The sequence below is a fragment of the Tiliqua scincoides genome, chromosome 5, assembly GCF_035046505.1.
Source record: "Tiliqua scincoides isolate rTilSci1 chromosome 5, rTilSci1.hap2, whole genome shotgun sequence".
NCBI lineage: Eukaryota > Metazoa > Chordata > Lepidosauria > Squamata > Scincidae > Tiliqua > Tiliqua scincoides.
The window spans coordinates 109,521,343-109,544,226 of record NC_089825.1 but is presented as its reverse complement, the minus strand read 5'-3'; the positions used below and the strand labels follow the sequence as shown (position 1 = coordinate 109,544,226).

The following is a 22,884-nucleotide window of genomic DNA, read 5'->3' as shown; positions in this document are numbered from 1 at the left end:
AGGAAATTGTAGCTCTGGAACTTTGTGCAATGAATGTGCATTCTGGATGCATTTCCTGATTTGCATGTCTTTCACACTAGTAGGCACACACAGGCATATATAAATATGAAACACATAATGTTCAGAGAGATGATGCTGAAGCAACAGAATATACATAGAGTTGCAATTACCTGACACAAGGCAAGTGTTTCATCCTCACTAGAGGATGGTATTTATGCTCAGATGGTCATTTAATCACAAATCTGCACCATACATTAAAATGAAATATGGGCAAGATAGAAATTCTCCTTGTGCTGTGGACAATGGCATTACGTTAACTGGTTCTTGATGAGGCTGAATTCCATAGGAAGGACCAGGTACACAAATTGGTAATGCTCCTGGACCCCACCTTAATCCTGGATAAGCAGGTGTGGGCCATGGTTGGCCTTCTAGCTGCACTTGTTCCTGTCCCAGACAGACCTTGCCACATGGTTCAATCCTAACTAGCATCAGGCCAGCGCATGCCATTTATGGCGGTGGAAAGGTTTTCTGCTATTGTAAAATGGTGGATGGAGGTGAGCTGTGCATGCTACCAATGGCAATTTTTCCAAGTTCTGTTGCAAGAGGTGGCAGCACTAGAAGGAAATCACCAGACTCAGTTGTACCTGCTGGTACAGGTAAGGATCTGGTGAGAGTGGGGGGAGGAAAACAGGGTGGGCAAATTAGGAGCATTTTGGGGCAGGCGGGGGTATGACAGGAGCAGCTCCCCCAATAACCTAACCCCTGTTATGTTCCTGACATGCCCCTTAGATAAACAACTTATGAAGATGAGAGGAACATTGAAGGCCCTCCCTAACTTTTGCAAACTCATATTTAGGTCAAAAAAAAATCACCGGGAGATTTTCCATCAATCTTTATTATTATTTTTTTAGCAGAGGCCTTTACAAATACATTATTGTTTCAACAATTAGTACACAGAGTTGAGCACATATTTTGTACTTAGGTCAGAAGCAGAAGGAAACCAACAGGTGACCAATAAGACCTGATTCCAAGTTGCACAACAGCCACCTCCTACCCTGCGCTGGATATAGCACAGGCTAGTCAGCCTTCTTGTTCCAGTGCAGGATATGGTTGGGCTACCCATTGACTGTGTGTCACATCAGACCTTCTCAAGACATTGATCCCATACTTATAATCTGTTTTTCCCAAGCGCTCTCCAAAAGGCCCCCTGCACTTCCTTGTTCCTAAAGCTGTAGATGAAGGGGTTTAGCAGGGGAGTAATGATGGCATACAACACAGAAACCAGGCAATCTTCATCCAAGGAATGATTGGAGGAGAGTCGCAGGTGGGTGTAGATGATGGTGCCATAGAAGATGCTCACCAGAGTGAGGTGAGAAATACAAGTGGAGAATGTCTTTATCCTTCCACTGGCTCTGCAGATCTTGAGCACAGAAGAGACAATGAGGATGTACGAAAGAAGGATCAGGGAGAAAGGCACAATCATAAGAAATGCAGAGACGGTGAAGATCATCAACTGGACTAGAAATACATCAGAGCAAGAGAGATGCAGAATAGGAGGAATGTCACAGAAGAAATGGTCAATTTCATTGGAGTGACAGAAAGTTAGGGAAAAGACCAGTGATATGTTGATAACAGAATTGAAGTTGCCAATGATCCAGGAAGCTGCAAGCAGACTCCAACATATGGGCTGGCTCATGATCAGTGTATACTGGAGAGGATGACAGATAGCAGTATAATGGTCATATGCCATCACTGAGAGGAGCACACACTTTGTACTTCCTAAGGTGACAAAGAAATACATTTGTAGTGCACATCCTATGAAGGAGATGGACTTGTCCCCCAGCAAGAGGTCCCACAACACCTCTGGGAGTGTGATGGATGTGGAACAGATCTCAATGAAAGAGAGATTGCCCAAGAGAAAGTACATGGGAATTTTGAGGCGTTGGTCAACTCTGATCAATATAATGATGACTAGATTCCCTGCCAAAGTCAACAGGTAGACTAACAGGCCTATTGCAAAGAGAAGTCTCTTGTTCTTTAGGTCCACAGATAATCCCAAAAGGACGAATCCTGTGATACCTGTTTGGTTCTGTCTTCGTATAAGATTGATGGAGTCCATCTTCAATTAGAGTTCTTTGGTAGGACAGGACATAGCAGTTTCTACTGTGAATGCTGGCTATTTCACAAAGCAAAAATAAAATGTAAAAGGCAGGCAGCTATTGAGTTTGCAGGCAGTCCATTTATATAGTACACCTTCAAAATCCATGGCACTTTACACTCAGGAAACAGAATCGTATGGGCTAGATCATTACAAGCAGAAATACAATCATACAATCTACAGCTTTCTAGAGGGGGGAAAAATTACTTTTCTCTTATCTCCATGTCACTCCATGTCATAAAATAGTCACTGTTCTCTTATCTCCATGCCTATACACAGATCGATGCAAGAGTTGGTTGGATTCAGAGTTCACTGGTCCCTTCCCATATCCTTTCAAGCTTTTCTTCAATAGCATAAAGTTGCAAGTGGGTCAGTTTAGTGAAAATGAAAGTTGAAAGTTTTGAGAGAGTGACTGAAAGCTGAAATCAAACTAGAAATGGGAAATCCTATTGTCAGGATCTCAGATCCTCAAACCATCCATGGACGATCTTTTGCACCCAGAAACTTATGTCAGCAGTTATGTCGACTTAAGTCAGACAGAACCTTCAGCTTTCTCCAGCTTCATTTACCACTGAACTCTGAATAAGTCATTTTTAAAGTTTATTAAGATCAGATAATTGTCCCCAGGGATGACAGAGATTATAGGCATGGTATAAAGAACTCACTTGGGTTGACAGAATAGTCCTTCGTGTGGGAGAAAAATTTAAGATATAAATAAAGCATACCCTTGACTTTAGATGTTAATGAGGCTTCAGAGAGCTGAGTGTGTCATAATTGTGGCAAGGGACTATTGAGAATAGAGAAGAGCTGCACATTATCTTTATAATGTGGCAACCACCAGCCATCCACATCAAACATGTTTATAATACCAGCACATGGAGGAATTGGATGAGCATCCCATCCCAAAGGGTTGGAGGAATTCCAACTGAACACAAGCACTTTCATGTACACATTTGGTGTGCTTGATTAACAGCTCAATCCTAACTGACCCCCCCCCCCCCCAATGCAGTGCTGTTCCTCTTCACTGCTACTGAGAAGGTATCGATTTTAAACTGAAGACAGTATGAAAGCCTGGTGAAATAGCTCTATGGATGGTTAGGTGGAGGGACTTCAATTGCCATATTCAGGGATTTGCTCCACCATTCCCTGTCAGTTCTTCAAGTCTGAGTTATTGAGAGCCCAGTCCTAGACCCACCACACTACAGCATCCCTCCACCGAACCATCCATAGAGCTATTCACCATGCTTTCATAATGTCTTCTGTTTAAAATCGATACCTTCTCAGTAGCAGTGAAGAGGAACAGCAATACACATATTTAACGTACCAGGGATGTTGCCCAGTATAGCAGCACTCTGATCCTGAACTGGGGCATTTAGCAGCATTTCATTAGTTACTTAGTTCATGTGTGCGGTGTGAGCTTTGGTATTAGCACAATAAAAATCTGCAAAACTTATGAGGCCTTTGTATATCCTATTTTTAGAGTACAGGTGTGCGTCATTTAATGATGGGGATGTGGTCCCGCACACACTTCGTTAAGTGACACCATTGTTAAACGACATCCTCTTTTCAAAGCCTCTGGAGCATGTGGCCTCTGCAGGGCTCAGAAAAGCATTCGGAGGCAAGGGGAGCACACCAACTCTCAGCTTTGGAGTTTTGGGGGCGTGACAAGGATCAGTGACGGACCGTCATGCATGCGGTCCGTCGCTGATCGGAATGTTGTTAAGCAACATTCACCTGTAGCTGAACAAAAGAACACCTGTGAGATGGGTTCCTAGGGAATTGATCTTGACCAATTAATTCTTTATCACTTGGCCTTTTTTCTCATTTATAATCACTTGATGTGATTATCACTTGCAGAGCTCTAACATGGGCAGAGCCAGAGGGGCACCTGCCCTGGGCACTAAGCTGGGGGGGTGCATGACTGCCCCAGGCTCCACCCTGTTTACAGAGGAGGCAGCTTCCCTCTCCTGTAGAGGCTCCCTTCACAGGAGAAGGAATGGGGCCATGGAACCACAGCAGTGAGTATTTCACCCTTTGGGGAGAACCCAGAAGTGACATCACAATGTTACATGACATCATGCTTGCTGGAAAAATAAGAGTTTCCTTTTGGTGATGGGGAGGAAGCAGAGTAGAGCAAGCAGCGGAACCCCCCTTTTGGGTATCACCCCAGGGAACCTCCCTCACCCAGCTGACTGCTAATCAATAAAAAAGACAAAGTAGCGGAGGTTTGTTAAATCTGTATAAAAAAGAAGTTGTTTACTCATGGTTCCATTGAATGCATATTTACAGCATCTGATTAGGATCAGGGGATCAGCTAACACTTAGGGATGGCAAGGCCCTGGAGCTGCCTCACCCTGCAGCCCTTATGCTTAAGATGGCATGGGCATCAGGGGCCCTAGTGTGCACATCTTAACAGGTCCATGGTCCAAGGACAAAAGGGAATATGTCCAGAGGAGAAGGGAAGGATAAAGGGTTAGGGCCACGTACCACAAGGATCACAAACAGAACAGGTAGGAAGGTCAGGGTCACTGAGCAATAGTTTGACCCCTTCTGGGGAGTCAGCTTCCTGCCCCCTCTGGACAACAGATGGAATTGCGCCGGCTCCAACAATGCTGTCACTGCCTTGGGTGCTGGGGCAGTATGTTACAGCAATGATCACCAGGTTATATTTATGTCTGCATACCAAAATTGGATCAAGCCCTGTCTGTAGACACAGCATTGTTTCTCCTACTTCATATGGCATTTAGGAAATAGAAACTCATTTTTGCACGTGCCCAAGTTGGGAGACAAGGTGAATTCCATATGCTTAATTATATGCAGAAAGGGGGATAGTCTTTGATAAATAGGAAAACTAGAAAAGTTATAAAGGTGCGTGTAGTTTTGCTCTGGGCATGCACACGACTTCACAACTGACTTAGGTCAGGGGTGTGGATGTGTGTGCCAGGCAACTGCTATTATTATTATTATTATTATTATTATTATTAACAGTATTTATATACTGCTTTTCAACTAAAAGTTCACAAAGCGGTTTACAGAGAAAAATCAAATAACTAAATGGCTCCCTGTCCCAAAAGGGCTCACAATCTAAAAAGATGCAAATGAATACCAGCAGACAGCCACTAGAGCAGACAGTGCTGGGGTGAGGTGGGCCAGTTACTCTCCCCCTGCTAAAAAAAAAGAGCACCCACTTGAAAAAGTGCCTCTTACCCAATTAGCAGGGGTTAACTGCTATAAAATAAAGATTTAGATTGTTGACCTTCAGGCTGCCCTCTGTCTTGAATGGCTGACCTCCCCAGATCGAATATTAAGGAGGCAATCATTAATTTCCTCCACACCCATATCAGAGGTTTCCATGTCCATGTGTGTGTGTGTGGGGGGGGGGGGGGGAATGGAACAGATACATAAACTCCATGCATTGTTTAGAAACAATTTGGTTTTTAAACAATGCATGGAGTTTATGTATCTGTTCCATCCCCCCCCCCCCCCACGCATGACACATGGATATGGAAACATCTGATATGGGTGTGGAGGAAATTGCCTCCTTAATATTCGATCTGGGGAGGTCAGAACACATGGCTTACAGATGACAACATTTGAACACATTACCATCATTTAAACATGTGGCTTATAGATAACAGCCACATATTAGGGAGGCATTTGAAAGACTTGAATGCTTTAGTAGAGATGGTTTGCAAATTGCTTATTAATATTCATACAGAGGTGTTACTCATCAGAAACAAACACCTCAATAGATTGCTTATTAAAATATTTTGTAAGCTTTATGTATTTTATTTTTCTGGTTACTTTGTTGCTGTTTTGTTTTTTAGTTGTTTGTTTGCTCACTAATAAAGGAGATGAGAAAGAAAAGCTGGGGATGGTAAATATGAGATCAATTCCAAGTGTCATGGACTAGTAGACTTCTTCCGTACTAGCTGGGCTCTAGTGTTCAGCTCAGGCCTCAGAATAATAATGTAGAACTTTGGAAGAAAGATGCAACTCAACAACCCACCACTGGAGGTCAAGATGCAGAAGACCTCCACAGCCACCATGTATTTCCCCCTGGTGCTCAGGTAGCTGGGGATAAAAGATACCCAAACACTGCAGAACACCAACATGCTGAAAGTGATCTGTTTGGCTTCATTAAAAGTATCAGGCAGCTTCCTGGCCAAGAAAGCCACGATGAAGCTGATCAAGGCCAAGCATACCATGTAGCCCAGGACAATGTAGAACATGAAGACTGAACCTTCATTGCATTGTATAATGATTTGGTCAATGTGGGACTGCATGTCAAACTCTGGGAAGGGGGAGATGTTGCCAGCCAAACCACACAGAGGCCAGCTTGAATGAGAGAACCCAGAATGTTGACTGAGACTGCCAGCCTCTTCCCCACCCATTTCCTCATGCTGTTTCCTGGCTTGGTGGCCATGAAGGCCAAAATGACAGTGATGGTTTTGGCCAACACACAAGACACAGCAACAGTGAAGACGATGCCAAATACTGTTTGAAGAGAAGAGAGAAGAGTGCAGGTGATGCCCCAGTTGTTGGCCTTGACAATGGGAGTATTCCGGTGTTGAATGAAGCTCCACATCACCAGAACTGTCAGCAGGGCAAGGAAAAGAGCAAAGGAAGACAAAAGGATTCCCATGTTCTCTTTGTAGGATAGAAAGATTACGACTTTGGGGATGCACTGATCCTTGCGACTGTTTGGGTACTGATTTTCTGGGCATTTGTCACACTGTTCTGGATCAAAAAGAAAGAAGCCAATCTCCATAATTTCAGCATATCTATATTAGCCCATTCAACTTGATGGGATCAGCATCTTGTAACTAGCAAGAAATCTGGCATTATAGAGAATTCAAGAACGTCACTGAAAAGAAAGTGATAGCAAGTTTTGCTTTTGAAACAGGAAGTCATTGAACTGAATTAATTCAATTTGATTCTTTCAAAATCCATCAAGAATGTTCAGTGGCTATAAGTAGACCATCATCAGAATGTTTCACTTGGGGATATGTGCCAATCTTTGAAGAATATTACAGCGCAATCCTCAGCTCCCAGGGCGCTCAACTTCAGCGGCAGCAAAGATTCTGTGCGCCCATGGCAGCCGGGGGTGGCACCTTGGGAGAAGGGGACTTTTGTCCCCTTCCCCCACGTAAGGGAAGTAGCCCTGGAATGGGGTTTCTCGATTCACTGCCGAGCGAGGTAACAGCGTTTGTTTCGGGCAGTGAGCCCCACACGAACACTCAGGATCGACCAGTCTGCTCCAGCAGTCCCATCTCCCTCCCTCCCCGCTCCCTCCCCCAGCACGCCTCCACTTCCCTCTCTGTGCCTCCCGCCTCCCCATCAGTCCTGCTCCCAGCCTTCTCCCCATCCTCCGCCCCTCCCCCTCCCCAGAACTTCGTATCCCCCCATGCCACCACTTAACTTACCACGGCTCGGTGGTCCAAATGACCGCCAAACAGCGGAGCGCAGGTGCCCGTCTGATACTAACCTAGCGCCAGAGGTGCTGGGTTACCACCGGCGCTTGCCCAGCAGTAAGCCTCACAAACGTGTCTTACAGCACGTTTGTGACAACATGTGCCAGTGCGCTGAGCCCAGGCTTGTGCTCATACACTTCAGACTCTTTTTTTTTTTTTTGAAGCATGAAAAAAGGGTTAGTGACAGAAGCCACAGGATTTTTCTGACCCACCAAGTTTTCTTCCAAGGAGTAAAGTTAATAATTAATAATTAATAATTAATAATTAATAATTAATAATTAATAATTAATAATAATAACTTTATTTCCCCTTTTGTTGGTGAGTGGAACTCACAAAGTGTTCTGCTTTTTAAGAAAAATATTGGTATGCTGGACAGAGGCTCTTGCCTTGTGTAAAAGGAAATTTGGTAATGTCCTAACAAAGGATTGACCTGTTTTTGAGTGAAGTCATGCAAGAAAGCCCTTCTCCACGTGAATTAAGGTGATTCAAATATTTCTAAACTGATCTAAACTGAAAGAAATGTGGTGTTTGGATAATTTGATGTCAAATATTAGGCTGTTGAATGTATCTGCTAAGCAAGCTTTGCAGTTTTGGCTGTCCTATTAAAATGAAAACCACACTTTTCAATGGGGAATATCTCAGAATGAATGAATTAGGCAGCAATCCTATATGCACTTACTTGGGAGCAAGTCTCATTGAACTCAGTTTAAGCCCAATCCTACCCAAAGTGCCGCTGTGCGATCCAGTGGGGTCGGTGCAGCCTTCGCTGTATCTAGGACTGGAATGGAGGCAGCTGGATATCTCGTTGAGATAAGGGAGAATTTGTTCCCTTACTCATAAGAACATAAGAACGGCCCCACTGGATCAGGCCATAGCCCGATCTAGTCCAGCTTCCTGTATCTCACAGCCACCCACCAAATGCCCCAGGGAGCGCACAAGACAGCAAGAGACCTGCATCCTGGTGCCCTCCCTTGCACTGGCATTCTGACGTAGTCCATTTTTAAAATCAGGAGGTTGCACATACACATCATGGCTTGTAACCCGTAAAGGATTTTTCCTCCAGAAAATTGTTCAATCCCCTTTTAAAGGCATCCAGGCCAGATGCCATCACCACATCCTGCAGCAAGGAGTTCCACAGACCAACCACACGCTGAGTAAAGAAATATTTTCTTTAGTCTGTCCTAACTCTCCCAACACTCAATTTGAGTGGACGTCCCCTGGTTCTGGTGTTATGTGAAAGTTTAAAGAGCATCTCTCTATCCACTTTATCCTTCCCCTGCATAATTTTGTATGTCTCAATCATGACCTCCCTCAGGCGGATACTCCTTATCAATCCCCTGCAAACTCTATAGGTCTACTTGGAACTGTGCAAGCTTATTCATAGGTGCAGAACCAAGTAGCCCCATGTAGGATTTTCAGGCCTGGGAGCGGGTGAGGATGTAGAGGAGGCCTGCTCCGCCATCCCTGACTCCTCCCAGGCCTGAACAAACATTTTATTCATGTAGAAATAATGATAAAAATGATAATAGCAACAATAATCAGAAAGTAACTCTGCAGTCTTTCACTCACCCATCTGCACTGAAATCCCATCTTCAGAGCACTGGACACAATCATAGCAACAAATCTGCTGCCCCTCACGAACAAGCCTATTCTGGCCAGGATGACACTTCTCAACACATCTGGACTGGGGCACCATCTAAGAATGATCATAGGGAATGGGTGTGTGTGTAGGTATCAACTGGATGGTACAGATTGCTCTAATGTTCATTTTGCTCCATTTAATTACATACCTAGTCCTCTGTTTACATCCATGTGCCTTCAAAGTAACCAGCTATTTTATACCTTTCTCTTATCAGCTCTATAACCAGACCAACACTGGGACTCTTTGGACCTGCACCAGCTCTTCAGCTGGCACAAGTCAGAGGAGACAAAGGACGCCTGTTGGTTGGCTCCAGAAGGGATATCTTCCGGCACAAGTCACTTGTGCCACGTTCCACACCCTCCTTCCTCTGAAACCCGATCTTCCCAAATCTGCCCTAAACCTCCCACCCCTGGCCCCATTCTGCCCACCCTGCTGATTTACCAAGGACCTTCAGAGGATCTTCTCTTTCAATCATGGTGAGAGGGTACCCTTACCATCCAGAGTAGTAGCCTGGAAGCAAGCAGCTGTGAGCACTTCCCAAACAGCTCTTACAATGCTGTAACCGTATTCCACCACCAGGACCCTAGTCCTGGAAGCACACTGGTATGTTAAGATTGGGCCATTAGAGTACCAACCTGTTCATGTCTACTCAGAAGTCATTTCCACGGAATTAAATGGAACGCACTCCATTTTTTCAAAGAATTACATACTCAGCCTCCCCTGCAGTCTCCCAATTCTTGATTCAGAAAACAGCATCATCCTCCCCACCTGCTTGAACCTGGGATTCCACAGGATGGCACTTCCATTCAAGCTGAACTCTCTGCCTGCAGGAGCCTGGGGGTCCATCCTGCCAACACTGATGCCCTTGAAGGAGTGATTGGGGAATGTGACTGTGTTGATGATATCAAATGAACTTGCCAGATCTCCCTGCTGGTCGAGAGAAATTTCCTCCCCGGCACTGTTGTTGAAATGGACGTTTCTCAGGAAAGAATTGATCTGGATCAGAAGATGAGAGTTAGAAAAACAGATAAATAGATGTGTGTGTGTGTGTGTGCGCGCATGCATGTAGACACACATGCCAACCGGACAAAAACAAGTGAATCCAAGTCATATGAACCTTGTTAGCTGCTTGTCAGTTGACTTTGGGGAGAGTCACTCCAGCTGCTGCTTTTGGAAATGTATCTCACACACCTGCTCAGAACTAGGAATTCTTGCTCTCCTAGTTCCGTGAGATGGTATCCAGTGGTGAGCATTACATCATGAATGAAGTTCAGTGTTTTATATTGAAGCAAAGTTGGGAGGGTTTTCTGTTTTTGGGAGAGTATAAAACAGAACTTTGCTTCCAAGAAGGAATTGCAGAATTGAGCAATTGTGGTCATCTGTTCCCATCAGTTCAGCTTCCTACTTTTTTGCTGACTCGTCACTGATGAAACAGCCTGGGAGGTGTGGTACATGGGGACCTTTCACCTTTCTAGGAAGGCCTTTGTTCAAGGTCTTTGTTGCTGTGCCTGGTCTGTGTTCAATATGATCTGGCCTGGCCCAGGCCATTGTGCCACTCCTCCAGTGTGACCTCTCTAACCTACACACCTACATCCTCCCCCCCAGAAAGCTTTAACGTAGGATAGGTATTGGAAGGATATGTCAATACCTGAGTGCTTGGAGGCGGCATGGCATGTGGCAGGTGTGCCTGGTTCTCCTCTGCTGTGAAGCACAGAAGGTAACTTTTCCCTATTTTGATGCATTTAACTTTTCATTCCCTGCAATCTCTGATATAAACCAATTTTACTGTGCATTTACAGCCTATACCTTGGGTTCCTTCATGCTCGACCCCTGGTGGGTCCCAAATCACAGTTTGAGAAACACTAGCCCATACCTTGTGATCATTCATGCTCAGCCCTCTCATGCTCAGTGTTCCCGTTATTTTGCACCATGAGGTGGGTGTTTCTCTAGAAGCCCAATCCTATGGTTCATTTATGACATAAAGAGGACATCTCGCTTTCAGAAATGCCTTTCCACAGCTCACTGACAACGCCCATCTTAGAGACATTGCCACAAACAGCAGCAGTGGTGGCAGATACTTGTGAGGTCCAATCCTATCTAATTCCCCACATGACCAGTGCAGAGGCCCCAGTGCAGCTCCTGCTTAATCCTGTGAGGGAAGTTCTGACTTTCCCAGGATAAACCTGTGCCTGGTCAAAAGGGCTACTCAGACCTGTGCCAGCTCTATATGTGACACACTTCTGTGAGGACGCAGTTGAGGGGATCAAAGCCAGGAATGGGTCAGGATTTGACGGCTACTGCTGCTGCTGAACCCACCCACTTCCCAGTCCCAACCTGCCATACTCCCTGCACCATTGGTATAAGAGGCACCTTTTAAAATGTGTCCTCATGTTTAGGAGATGGCAAGTAACTATCCCTCATCACCCCAGCATGGCATCTTTTCAGTGGCTGTCGCTGGTGCTTTCTCCATGTTTTTGTCTTTCTTTCCAGATTGTGAGCCCTTTGGGGGATGGGGAACCATTCTTTAATTTAGCTGTGTGAGCTGCTCTGTGATTACTTTTTGTTTTTTAAAAAAGGATATAACTATTCTTAATAACAATGATACTTCTGAATAAAGAAGCTTTGGATTGCACTATTGCACTATTGGTTTATCATCAGCTAATGTAGAAATTCATTTATGACTACAAGTACTTTCCACTGCCTTCTGCACATGAATTAGGAAGCAGAATCCAGCCAGTGTTTGTGTCAAAATGCACTTGTGGTTTATTACACTCAAATTGAGAGAGATGGGCAAGATAGTCTGACCTGCCATGGGTGGAGATTCCAGATACTCAATGTAACTCCATCGCTGATGGCTTTTGGCTTGGATCTTGATGAAAACATGGCACGGAGAGCATGTGCGACAGAATACACAGCATTGTAGATCCTGTAGCTCTGGCCAGTCATTTGCATTTCAAACACAGGTGCTGGGAGGCTCCTCAACTTCTCCTTCCCACTGCACTTTGCAACTCCTCTCACAGAGGACAAGGGAAGAAAACATTTAAATGCCAAAGCCCAAAACTGTGGCATGAAAATAGACTGATTGGTAAGGGTTGATTGTCTCCAAGAAATCTTCATATCCTGGCATATCATTTGAGTGGAGGGCAAAGGATAAAGTACCATTGAATGTTTTGGGTGTAAACAGAGCCAGATGTTCTACAGCTGCGAAATCCCACTGAGCTGTAATGATCCAAACCAAATGATTCATTTGGTGGGCCGCTGTGAGATACAGGAAGCTGGACTAGATGGGCCTATGGCCTGATCCGGTGGGGCTGTTCTTATGTTCTTATGTTCTTAAACCCTTTCTATTGGCTTTCTTAATTCATTTTCATTGACCATTAGAACGTTTCGGAAAATCTCCACTGATCGTCCATCCCCGTTAAGAAGAATCACATTGCTTTTGCTTAATAACAGAGTAGAATTTATTCTTTCTCTGGTCCAAAGTAGATCATCAGATGGATCCCAGTAACTCTTTAGTGTTGGAATCATTTCTGTAAACTCAACACAAATGTTGTTCTCCAGGAGCCTAGATGTCAAGCTCTGCAGGAAAATTGCCCCAATTTCATCATCTGAAACAATGACACCAATCCATGTCCATCCTAAGTGCTTAAGGAGATGAAGAATCCCATCATGCTGAGAATTTGCAGTTGGAAGCATGTTATGGAGTAAAGGAAACTGAGTTTTGTCACTCAATACATGGTGAAAGAAGTTGTAATTGAACTAAGGAGAAAAGACAACAGTATATTTAGAGAGGTTTTAGAAACCTTCCTCTCCTCCTGAGTTTCAAAATCTTTCTCCCAATCTCTAGCAAGAGGGAATGTGCCCCTCCAGGTTTCTGATTCAGCAACAAATATTGTGAAATCTGAATGTCCTCTAATGCTTTGCTATTGGCAGAAGTATTGAAGGGCTAAGTTCAAAGTATAGAGAAATACATACATATCTCTCAGTACGGAGAAATTTGAATTCTTTCTACATAAAGAGAAATGTTTAACTAAACACAAAAGAGCACACCAACATACACACAACACTTCTGTATTCATAACAGCCCTTCTAAACAGAACAAAACAACAGAAAAAAGAGTTTCTTTTTCTAATGTATGCTGGTGCAAGTACCAGGTTTTTATCTTGGTTCAAGATTTTTTATCTTTGTTGTTTTGGGGGAATGACCTACAAATAAATGCACAAGCTGGACTGCTCCCTTCATTTCCATTAATCAAGTGCAATGTTCATTTCAAGGAAGGAACATACTTGTGGAAGTTTGTAGGTATTTAAGATGCTGGGCATGTGGATTGTATTTTGCGGGGTGAGCCCTCCAATGACGGCCATCAGCTTGTGTTTCTGGCCACAATGGTAATTATAGCGACACACTGTGAAAAGGAGATTCAGAGTGCCATAAGCGCTCCCCAATGAATTCGAAACATCTGCAAAGGTGATGCGTCCCAGTGTCTTGTTGGATAAGAGGTTGGCATTCCTGTTGATCTCATTTATGGCAAACGTAATAGCAAGAATTTCATGGTATTTCCTGAGGAACATACTGCAATGAGAGTTTCACTTGATTAAGGCACATGCAATGAACTCTTTCTGCTACAGAAACTGTTGGAGTTATGCCATGTAAGAGCAAAACCTGCATACCTCTAAAGGATCACGTTAATGTTTTGAATAATTTTGTTTTCCACATCTTTTTTTTTTAATCCTCTAAAATCCACTCTTTGAGGGCTGTGATGAACTACCAAATTTGATGTTTTTGCTGCAAGCTGATGTCAGCTTATCATATAGCACAGACTTTAAACATAGCTACCTAGATAAACAGACACTGCATCTGAATGTGTGTGTTATGTTTAGATAGTCCCTCAATTGAATCTTAATCCACACTGTGATATGGTACATCCCAACAGTTACAACTTCCCACTACACAGACCCTGAAATTTCCTTTAGTTACAGCTCTGACTGTTTTCACTGAAAGTCTCAGACATGTGAATCCCAAATTGCTTTGTACTGGGTCTTTATAACCCACTATAGAAGAGAAGAGTGTGTCACCTTGTGTGTTGTTACAAACTTTGCAAGTGCCTTCTGCTAATCATTGGCATATTCACTACTTGACTGATTATGAAAATTGCAGGTTGAGAATTGTTCTTCCCAAAGCACATGAAGACCTGCCAGGCTGAAGTAAACATGTTGGATGGATCCACAGTCAAAAACTTCTCTGCACTGGGGAGGAAGTAAAGGTCTCCAGTGCATATTGGGTATGGAGCAGAACGTACTGAAAGAATATCAACTAGCACAAGCGATGTGGGTAAAAGGAAATTGTCAGTGACCAGAAGTTCAGATTTTCTCCCAAACCCATAACTTTTTTTCTTTTTCTTGCATATTCTGAAGACATTGTGTGTGTGTTTTCAATTCCATTTGTCTTCATTATCAGGAGCAGTGATTTTCAACCTTTTTCACCTCACGGCACAGGAGGTGGCGCAAGTCTGAGAAGACCCATAGGGGCCAGCGACCCTTACCCAGGGGTAAAGGGAAAAATTTCACCTTGCCTCTTGTTGAGCTGCTTCTGGCGCTTATCCTGAGCTGGATACAGCACAAGCCTCTTTGCTTGCCTGTTCCAGCACAGGATTGAATTGTGCTTAAGGCACATGTGAAAGGTGGTTGCAGGAGATGAAATCCCACTTGGCAACAAATCAACTGCAGATTAGAATCTTATTGCCAAACTCAGAAAGGAATGTTGTTTTAGTGGATCACATGCTGGAGCTGTTCTGAGAAAATCCACATTCAAATCTCAGCTTAGCCATGAGGACTTCTGAGTAACCAAAGGCCAGTCAAAATTTGTCACACAAATTTATTTCTCAGGCTTTGTGGGAATAAAAGAGAAGCATGTGTGCTACTCTGGGATCCTTAGGGTCAGATATCAGTATAATAGAAATATCATTTGTGGGGACCCCAAGAGAAGATTTCCATTACCCACCCAGTATCCTCTTTCTAAATATGGATATTGAAACTATAACAGTGTTATAGTTCACACAGTGTTCTCACAATCATTGAAATAAAATTTTGAAAATTGAGAGCAAAAGGAAGAAACAATTTACATTATGATTACATGAGGTGCTTTGAATCAAGCTAGAAGAATCTAAATTTGTTGTGCTCATTAAGTTATAGCTCATCTTACTTTGTATGGAATAATATGTTTCCCAGTATATTCATCATCCCTATTATACAAAGATATAAAACTAATATATTCATGTGTGTGTGCATGCACATTCCAAATAAAAACATGGTAACAGATGTGTGTGTGCGCATTCCAAATTAAAAATGGTAACAGATCTACAGGTGGAGCCTATTTATCCGCGTTAGTTCCGCATGATTAACAAAAAACCTCGTTGTGCTAAATGCCATAGAGTTATGCAAATTTGCTGCATCCTGATACTTCCGGATGGAAGGAAACTAAGGCAGCTGTTCTCAATTCCCTCCCCTCCACTCTGTACTCAGCCCTCCTGTTGCCAGCTGTCCTGGTTCTTTCACAGTTGGAATGGTGAGCTTGCTTGGGAAGCCACATCCTCTGTGTCCAAGGCGACCTCCCAACAACACTGCAGGTTCTCCTCCTCCTCCTCGCTGCTGCTGCTGCTACTGCAGCCCTCCCTGGCCACCATCATGGAAGCTCTCTGCCCCAGAGCATTCTGGGACTTATACTCCTTATAACAGAGGCTCTCTGCTCTCCCTCACATGTCTCTCCAAGGCTTCCCAAGGTTTGCTTGGGAAGGCTTGATAGAGCAGGAGAGCCTACATCATGGGGGGGGGGAATTTGGCAAGCACTCCCTGGGTTTTTTAAAGCAATCCTCTCTCCTCCCACTGGCCTCCTTCTCCTGAGCCCTCCACATTGCCAGCTGCCAGCTTCTTTCACAGGTGGGATGCTGAGCTTTTTAGAGTCCAGCCCTATGAGTTTCTACTCAGAAGTAAGCCCCATTGTAGTCAATGGGGCTTACTCCCAGGAAAGTGTGGAGAGGATTGTAAGCTATATCTCATGCTTTGCTTGGTGGGTAGGCTTGCTTGTGCAAAATCTGGGGGGGGGGATTTGGCAAACACTTCCTGGGATTTTAAAGCAATCCCCTCTGTTGCTACAACACCTGCCCCTGTGTGTTTGTGTGTGTGTGTATGTGAGAGAGAAAGAGAGAGAGAGAGCTCCACCTTGCTGTGTTCTGGTTACACAGGGCTTTCCGCCCCTCTCTTCAGCCTCTTTGCTGGCTCAGGGGCTCCAGGAATGTTACTGTTCCTGGAAAGGGGAACCTCTTCCATGGCTCCAGGGCTATTCCCTGCCTGGAATAGACCTCCAACATGCAAACTTCCCCTGCAAGATGCCCCTCAAGGTGCAATGGTGCCACTGCATTGGCACAGGGGAATATGCCCTGAACTGGGCTGTCTGGATCCTATGGTCTATTGTTGCTGCTAAGATAATTCTATTTAAGAGAACACTGTTTACAAAAGGCTTTGAAAGATGATAAATGTTGGAGTGTTTGCTTCTTTTTTTTCTTGAATTGTTCTAAAATTCTCCTGAAAACTGGAGAAATAAAAATTTACAACCCTTACGGCCCAATCCTACCACCCACCATTGTACTTGATGCAGCATGTGCTGCATTTAATGGTGGGGAAGGGCTAGAGCAGGAGCCAGAAGGCCAACCAGAGGTAATTAATAAAAGTTTTATTTACCTCTGGGAAGGGCTTCCAGTTGCCTCTAGGACTCTTTGGACTACTACATAACTCCCCAATGACAACACAGTTTGCCAACACAACTTCTACTGTATGCTGCAGGGGCATTTTGGCTTGCTCCTTGGGGTAAGGGAATACTTGTTTCCTTGCCCCAGGGGATGCCCCAACAGCTGCCATGGGTCAAATTGAACCTGCATTAGCTCCATATTCCGGGAAGGGGGTTAGGTTTTTGTGGGTGCCACTGTTGCCGAACCCACCCCCTTTCTGGTCCCAATCTGTCCTCTTCCTCACCCTGTCACCTTCCTGTTCTGCCCACCCCACCCCATTCCACCCTCCCTTCGTTCCTCCTTACCCTTACACAAACTTACCAGTGGCAGCGGGTGTCAAGTCCTTGTTTTTACACAAACCCAGCCACTCATGACTTGAGGCTTTGGCACTGTCATGGTTGCAGCAGCCATAAAACTATGCTGTTGGAACACTCATTCCAGCAGCATAAATGGCCCTTAGGATTGTGCTGTCAGTGTGTTTGAATGCGGCTGGGCAGGTTCAAGTGGGAGGTGGCAAGATGAAAGTAAGATGACAGTAGTGTTAGGATGTTCCTAAATCACTGCACTGCGCTGCGCTCCCCTCCCCATGCTTTCAGCAAAAGCAGCCAGGTGGACAATAAGGAGTTAGTGGTGGCAGGAGGGTATGCACTTACTAACACACCTGCAAGCAAGAAAGGGGGGACAAAATTGGGGTGGAGTTTCAGCTGGCATGTAAACTAGAGGCGGGTGTCAATGCCAATGCTGACAAGACAGATTTGCAAGGTTTCAGGCAGCAAGTCTGCTTGCTTCACTCCAAACGCATTCACAGCTGTGATTTACTATGTAGTACTGCAGCATTGTCCCATACAAATGTGATCCCTGACTGGGTAAGATCGCCTGTGTGAATCATGTAGTTAGGCCAAAGAAGAAAGTGGCTGAGCAGCAAAAACCACAGGAAACAATGGGGCTGAACACAATTTTTAAATGGTGAATATTTCCACAGAAAGTATTAAAAAAAAGAAATGCCATATTTTTAACATTGTTACTTTCAATCTGAAATTTGGGAATTCTATCACAGCTCTAATTCTACTGCCCTCCATCCCATTAAGACAATTCCTGCCCCATGTCTGGCAAACCAGCATTCTAACCCACAATGTCCTCTTCCCATTCAAGAGCTGCAGCTTAGAAATGGTGAGATTCAGCTTTACTCATGTCAAGGTCACTGGATCCAGCTATAAATTCCAGGAGAAGCATCTGTGCTGAGTGTAAATCAGACAGGTCTTAACCATTCCAACCTCTGTAGATTCAAAGTGTACTCCAGAGAAATTGATAACTTCTTGCACCCAGTGGATTGTAATTATTATTATTAATAATAAAAATATAGCACCATCAATGTGCATGGTACTTTACATTTGAAGAGAAGTCCTTGCTCTGAGGAGCTCACAGACACAATAAGAACAAGGGACTTGATTGAGGAAGGGCACCGAGGAAACGTCCTGTTTTGGACATCTTTTTCTCAAATAGTAATTTCATTCCAAACCACTTTGTGAATTATTTCTGAAATGTGGGACACTTTCAAAAGTGGGTTGTATCACAAACATCCTCTGCTCCAAGAGTGAAACTTGAAAGTTCCACAAGGCAGGCAGAAGCATATTTAATATAGCTAATATAGAGAACGGAGTCTTGGCTTCACAATATTGAAGCAGAAAACCCACAATCATTTGGATTCTGTGAATGTAGCTTTAAGCCCTCCCCATGGCTTTCCGGAGTGCCCCTTGCACATCCTTGTTTCTCAAGCTATAGATGATCAGATTGAGCATTGGTGTGAGAATCCCGTATAGCACAGGCAAAATCTGATCCTTCTGCTGGGAGTATGTGGAGTTGGGACGGATGTAAGTGAAGATGATGGTGCCAAAGTAGATGTTGACCACAGTCAGGTGAGAAGCACAGGTAGAAAAGGCCTTGAGACGCCCTTCCTTGGTGCGGATCCTGACGATGGCCGAAACTATATAGACGTACGACACCAGAGTAACCAGAAATGAACCCATGATCACACCTCCACCCACCACAAAGGTCGCAATTTGATTGGCCTGAGTGTCAGAACAGGAGAGCTGAAACAGGGGTGGGATGTCACAAAAGAAGTGTCGGATGACACTGTCCCGGCAGAAAGACAAAAGGGACATCATGCCAGAGTGCACACCAGAGTTAGCCAAGCCCAGAATCCAGGCAGATGCTGCCAGCCACACACACATTTTGGGGTTCATGAATACACCATAGTGCAGTGGGTGGCAAATGGCAGCATACCGGTCATATGCCATCACACCCAGCAGGAGGCATTCAACGCCACCAAAGGAGATGAAGAAATACATTTGGGAGAAGGAACCAGCAAGGGAGATTCGCTTGTCCTGAGAGAGATAACTTATCAGCATCTTGGGAACAGTGGAAGATGTGTACCCAATGTCCACAACAGAGAGATTACCCAGAAAGAAATACATGGGGTTGTGCAGTCTGCTGTCCAAAGCGGTGATGAGAAGAATGAGAGTGTTTCCACCTAGGGCCACCAAGTAGCAAAGGAGAAAGAGACCAAAGAGAATGAGTTGGACCTCTGGGTCACTGGAGAGCCCCAGGAGTATAAATTCAGTAACAGCTGTGCCATTCTGCACCATCCGATGTAGGGGCTCCATCTGTGAGGGAATATTAAATGGAATATTTGTCAAAAGGTGGCACATCGAATAGAGGGTTTAGCCACACAAATACAAGCATGACAACAGTCAAAGCACAACAGCAGTTTTTTTTAATCAATAGAAAGCATTTGTGCTGCCCCATTCCTTGCTTTCTCTCTCTCTCTCTTTCCAGCTTCCTCTTCCTAATGAACTCTCAGAAACTCACAGAATTTATATACCTGTAACTTTTCAAGAGGAAACATCAGCTTTCATAAACTCCAGTTCCCAGGACTATGGGAATATCTGATCCAACCCCATTATAGTGGAATTTGGTGGGGGGTTAGCCTACCTCCGCAGCTGAACTCCATTCCCTGCTAACACTAAAAATGCTTTTCTCCAACCACCACAAATTAAGTATTTTTAAGCACATCATCTTCCCTTCTGATTGTAACAGTGTTGTATCAGGGCAGGGGTACATCCAGTGTTACAACCAGAGACAAAATTTGGATGCACAGATCAAGCTAAATATAACACAGAACATTTTTTTCCTCAAGATACACTTTTTGGAAGAGAGTTGCGATTGGATCTCCTAATATTTGTTTTTAAATTTAAAGTTAACAGATTCTAGATTTGTCTGAAATAACAGATTCAGATGAAATAGTGCTTATTCTTTATACTCATTCTATCTCTCCCCCCTTGGGGCAAATAGCCCTTACTCTGCCATGTCCCAGAAAACCCTCTTATCATTGCATTATCAAGGTAAGGAAAATTCCAGTTCTAGAACCATATAATGTATTAAAGGGAGGCTGTGGGGGGCATGCACTGGATCCTATCCCCTTTTCTGCAGCCTCCCCACCCCCTTTTCTCCCTAAACTTCCACTAGTGAAATTGCTAGTCTGAGAAAACCCACTGAGGAGCAGGAGGCTTACAAAAGTGTCAGGGGATTAAATCTCCTTTTGCCTCTGAAGCCTCCTGATTTGTCCTCCCCCACTGGAAACAGTGTGGCCAGTTTTGGCATGGCTGCACCAGTGGGGGGGGGGGATAAGAATAGAATTGGACTCTAATAATAATAATAATAATAATAATAATAATAATAATAATAATAATAATAATAATAATAACAGGTATTTATATACCGCCTTTCTTGGTCTTTATTCAAGACTTTATTCAAGGCGGTTTACATAGGCAGGCTTTATTAAATCCCTTATTAAATAGGGATTTTTACAATTTCAAAGAAGGTTCTTTTTTCAAGAACGACTACATTCAAGGTGTTTCATTCTGATCTGGCTTCACATTCTGGCCTCCATCCTCCCACGCTCAGAGCAGATGGAATTGCTTGGCTTCTGCTTGTCAGCTGCTCCAAGGTCACACGGTGCCGGTGGCCTCGAACTGGCGACCTTGTGGTTGTTACCTTCAGGCAGACGGAGGCTCTACCCTCTAGACCAGGGGTGTCCAAACTTTTTGGCAGGAGGGCCACATCATCTCTCTGACACTGTGTTGGGGGCTGGGTGGGGAAGAATTAATTTTCATTTAAAATTTGAATAAATTTACATAAATGAATATATTAAAGATGGACTCATATGAATGAATGAAGGTCTTGCAATAGCTCCAGGCCTTTAAAAGTCCTGGCACAAAGCAAGACCACCCTTTCCTTCGCTGCCACTATTGCATCACAGACATGAAACAGCAAGCAGTGGAGGAAGCCCTCATCCCACAGCTCACGCAAGAGGTCGAACAGTTGCCCTCATGCTGAGAGCAGTTGCATCGGGCCAGTGCAGACTCCAACAAATCTCCAGAGGGCCAGAGGCTCATTGGAACCTGGGAGCTCCTTGAGGGCCGCATTGGGAGTTCTCGAGGGCCGCAAGTGGCCCCAGGGCCAGGGTTTGGGCACCCCTGCTCTAGACCAGACCTCCTGCCTGGTGCAGTTTAAACGCATTGCGTTCCCTTCGCAGCACTTTGCCTGGAGACAGGCCAATATAGGCTGGAGTTTCTAGCTTGGTCCAGTTTCTTAAAATACTGGGCCAAAGTGTGCTTCAGGGCTGACCAAAATCCATTGTTAAAGGGGTTATTGACTGACTCGCTGTTGTCTCCTTGCTTAGCTCTATTCAATAAGAATATTAGACAAATGGGTCTCGAGGAAGATCTGCAAGGAGCTGCTACACTTGAGATTTCTAACAGGCTCTTGATAACAAGACTAACAGACATAGAAAGGCAAGAGATTTTGGCTGCAGCACAAAAAAAATGTTCACCCCTAAATTTCCATCTTAACAATACCTTTGGTCTACAAACAAAATAATTGTCCTTCTTAGAGTGCCCCTTTGAAAGGAGGGCTTTTACATTAGCCCGATGCAACTGTGCTGCCTTCTAATGACCTACTTGGTAGGTTTAGAAATGCCCCGAAGGAAGAACGATTTTGCAGTTGTGGCCTCAGAGAGGTAGACTCTCTTCCACACATTGTTCTGCATTGTGCTTTTAATCAGGTGCTCAGAGACCAGTATCTCCCCTCATTGTCAGGAAACAAAAAAGGTCTCTCTGAGATCACCTCTTTACAACTTTTGCTGGCAGGTGAATTTGAATTTGTGACCCTTCCAGTTGCTAAATTTCTACATTTGAGCAACTTGAAGCGGGCTAAGTTGCTGGTTCTAAGCAACTTGGAGTAACTGTGTAAGCAAACTGGTGTGTTTTAACCTTTATTTCTTATCTCTCTTTTAATATATACCTTCATACATGACTGTTTGGAGATATTAGTTGTAAAACTATATGCCTAATAAAGGTTTGTTGTATGTTGTAATAGAATTGGACTCTAAATGGTGCCGTTTAAATGAAATGAATTATTACACTCTCCAGAACTTGATAGAGATACATATTGGAACAAGTATACAATGCTGACACATTCAAGATGACTTCGGGCCCCATCCTATTCAATTTTTCAGTGCTGGTGCAGCTGTACCAATGGGGCATGCACTGCGTCCTGTGATGGGGAGGCAGTCACAGAGGCCTCCTCAATGTATGGGAACATTTGTTCCTTTACCTCAGAGCTGCATTGTGGCAGCACCGGTGCTGGAAAGTTAGATTGGATTGGACCCACAGAGATTTGTTTTCTGCCTCTGTTAGCCCAAGCCTAGGCAAGTCTACTCAGGAGTAAGTCTCATTCTAGTTGATGGGGCTTACTCCCAGGAATGTGT

General features: G+C 44.2%; 2 protein-coding genes across 2 annotated transcripts; both read right to left on the bottom strand.

Moving 5' to 3' along the window:
• Nucleotides 1-1,168: 1,168 nt before the first annotated feature.
• On the bottom strand, nucleotides 1,169-2,119 carry LOC136653097 (olfactory receptor 1f45-like). The gene has a single exon (XM_066630021.1). The coding sequence runs from the start codon at nucleotides 2,117-2,119 to the stop codon at nucleotides 1,169-1,171; it is 951 nt and encodes a 316-aa protein (XP_066486118.1).
• A 16,659-nt stretch (nucleotides 2,120-18,778) lies between these two features.
• LOC136653096 (olfactory receptor 5V1-like) lies at nucleotides 18,779-19,720 on the bottom strand. Its single transcript, XM_066630020.1, has one exon. It carries the CDS (start codon nucleotides 19,718-19,720, stop codon nucleotides 18,779-18,781), a length of 942 nt encoding a protein of 313 aa, XP_066486117.1.
• Nucleotides 19,721-22,884: the final 3,164 nt, after the last annotated feature.

What these genes read in the sequence shown, in the direction of transcription:
- LOC136653097 (XM_066630021.1), bottom strand. Translation starts at nt 2,119, where the DNA reads ATGGACTCCATCAATCTTATACGAAGACAGAACCAAACAGGTATCACA.
- LOC136653096 (XM_066630020.1), bottom strand. Translation starts at nt 19,720, where the DNA reads ATGGAGCCCCTACATCGGATGGTGCAGAATGGCACAGCTGTTACTGAA.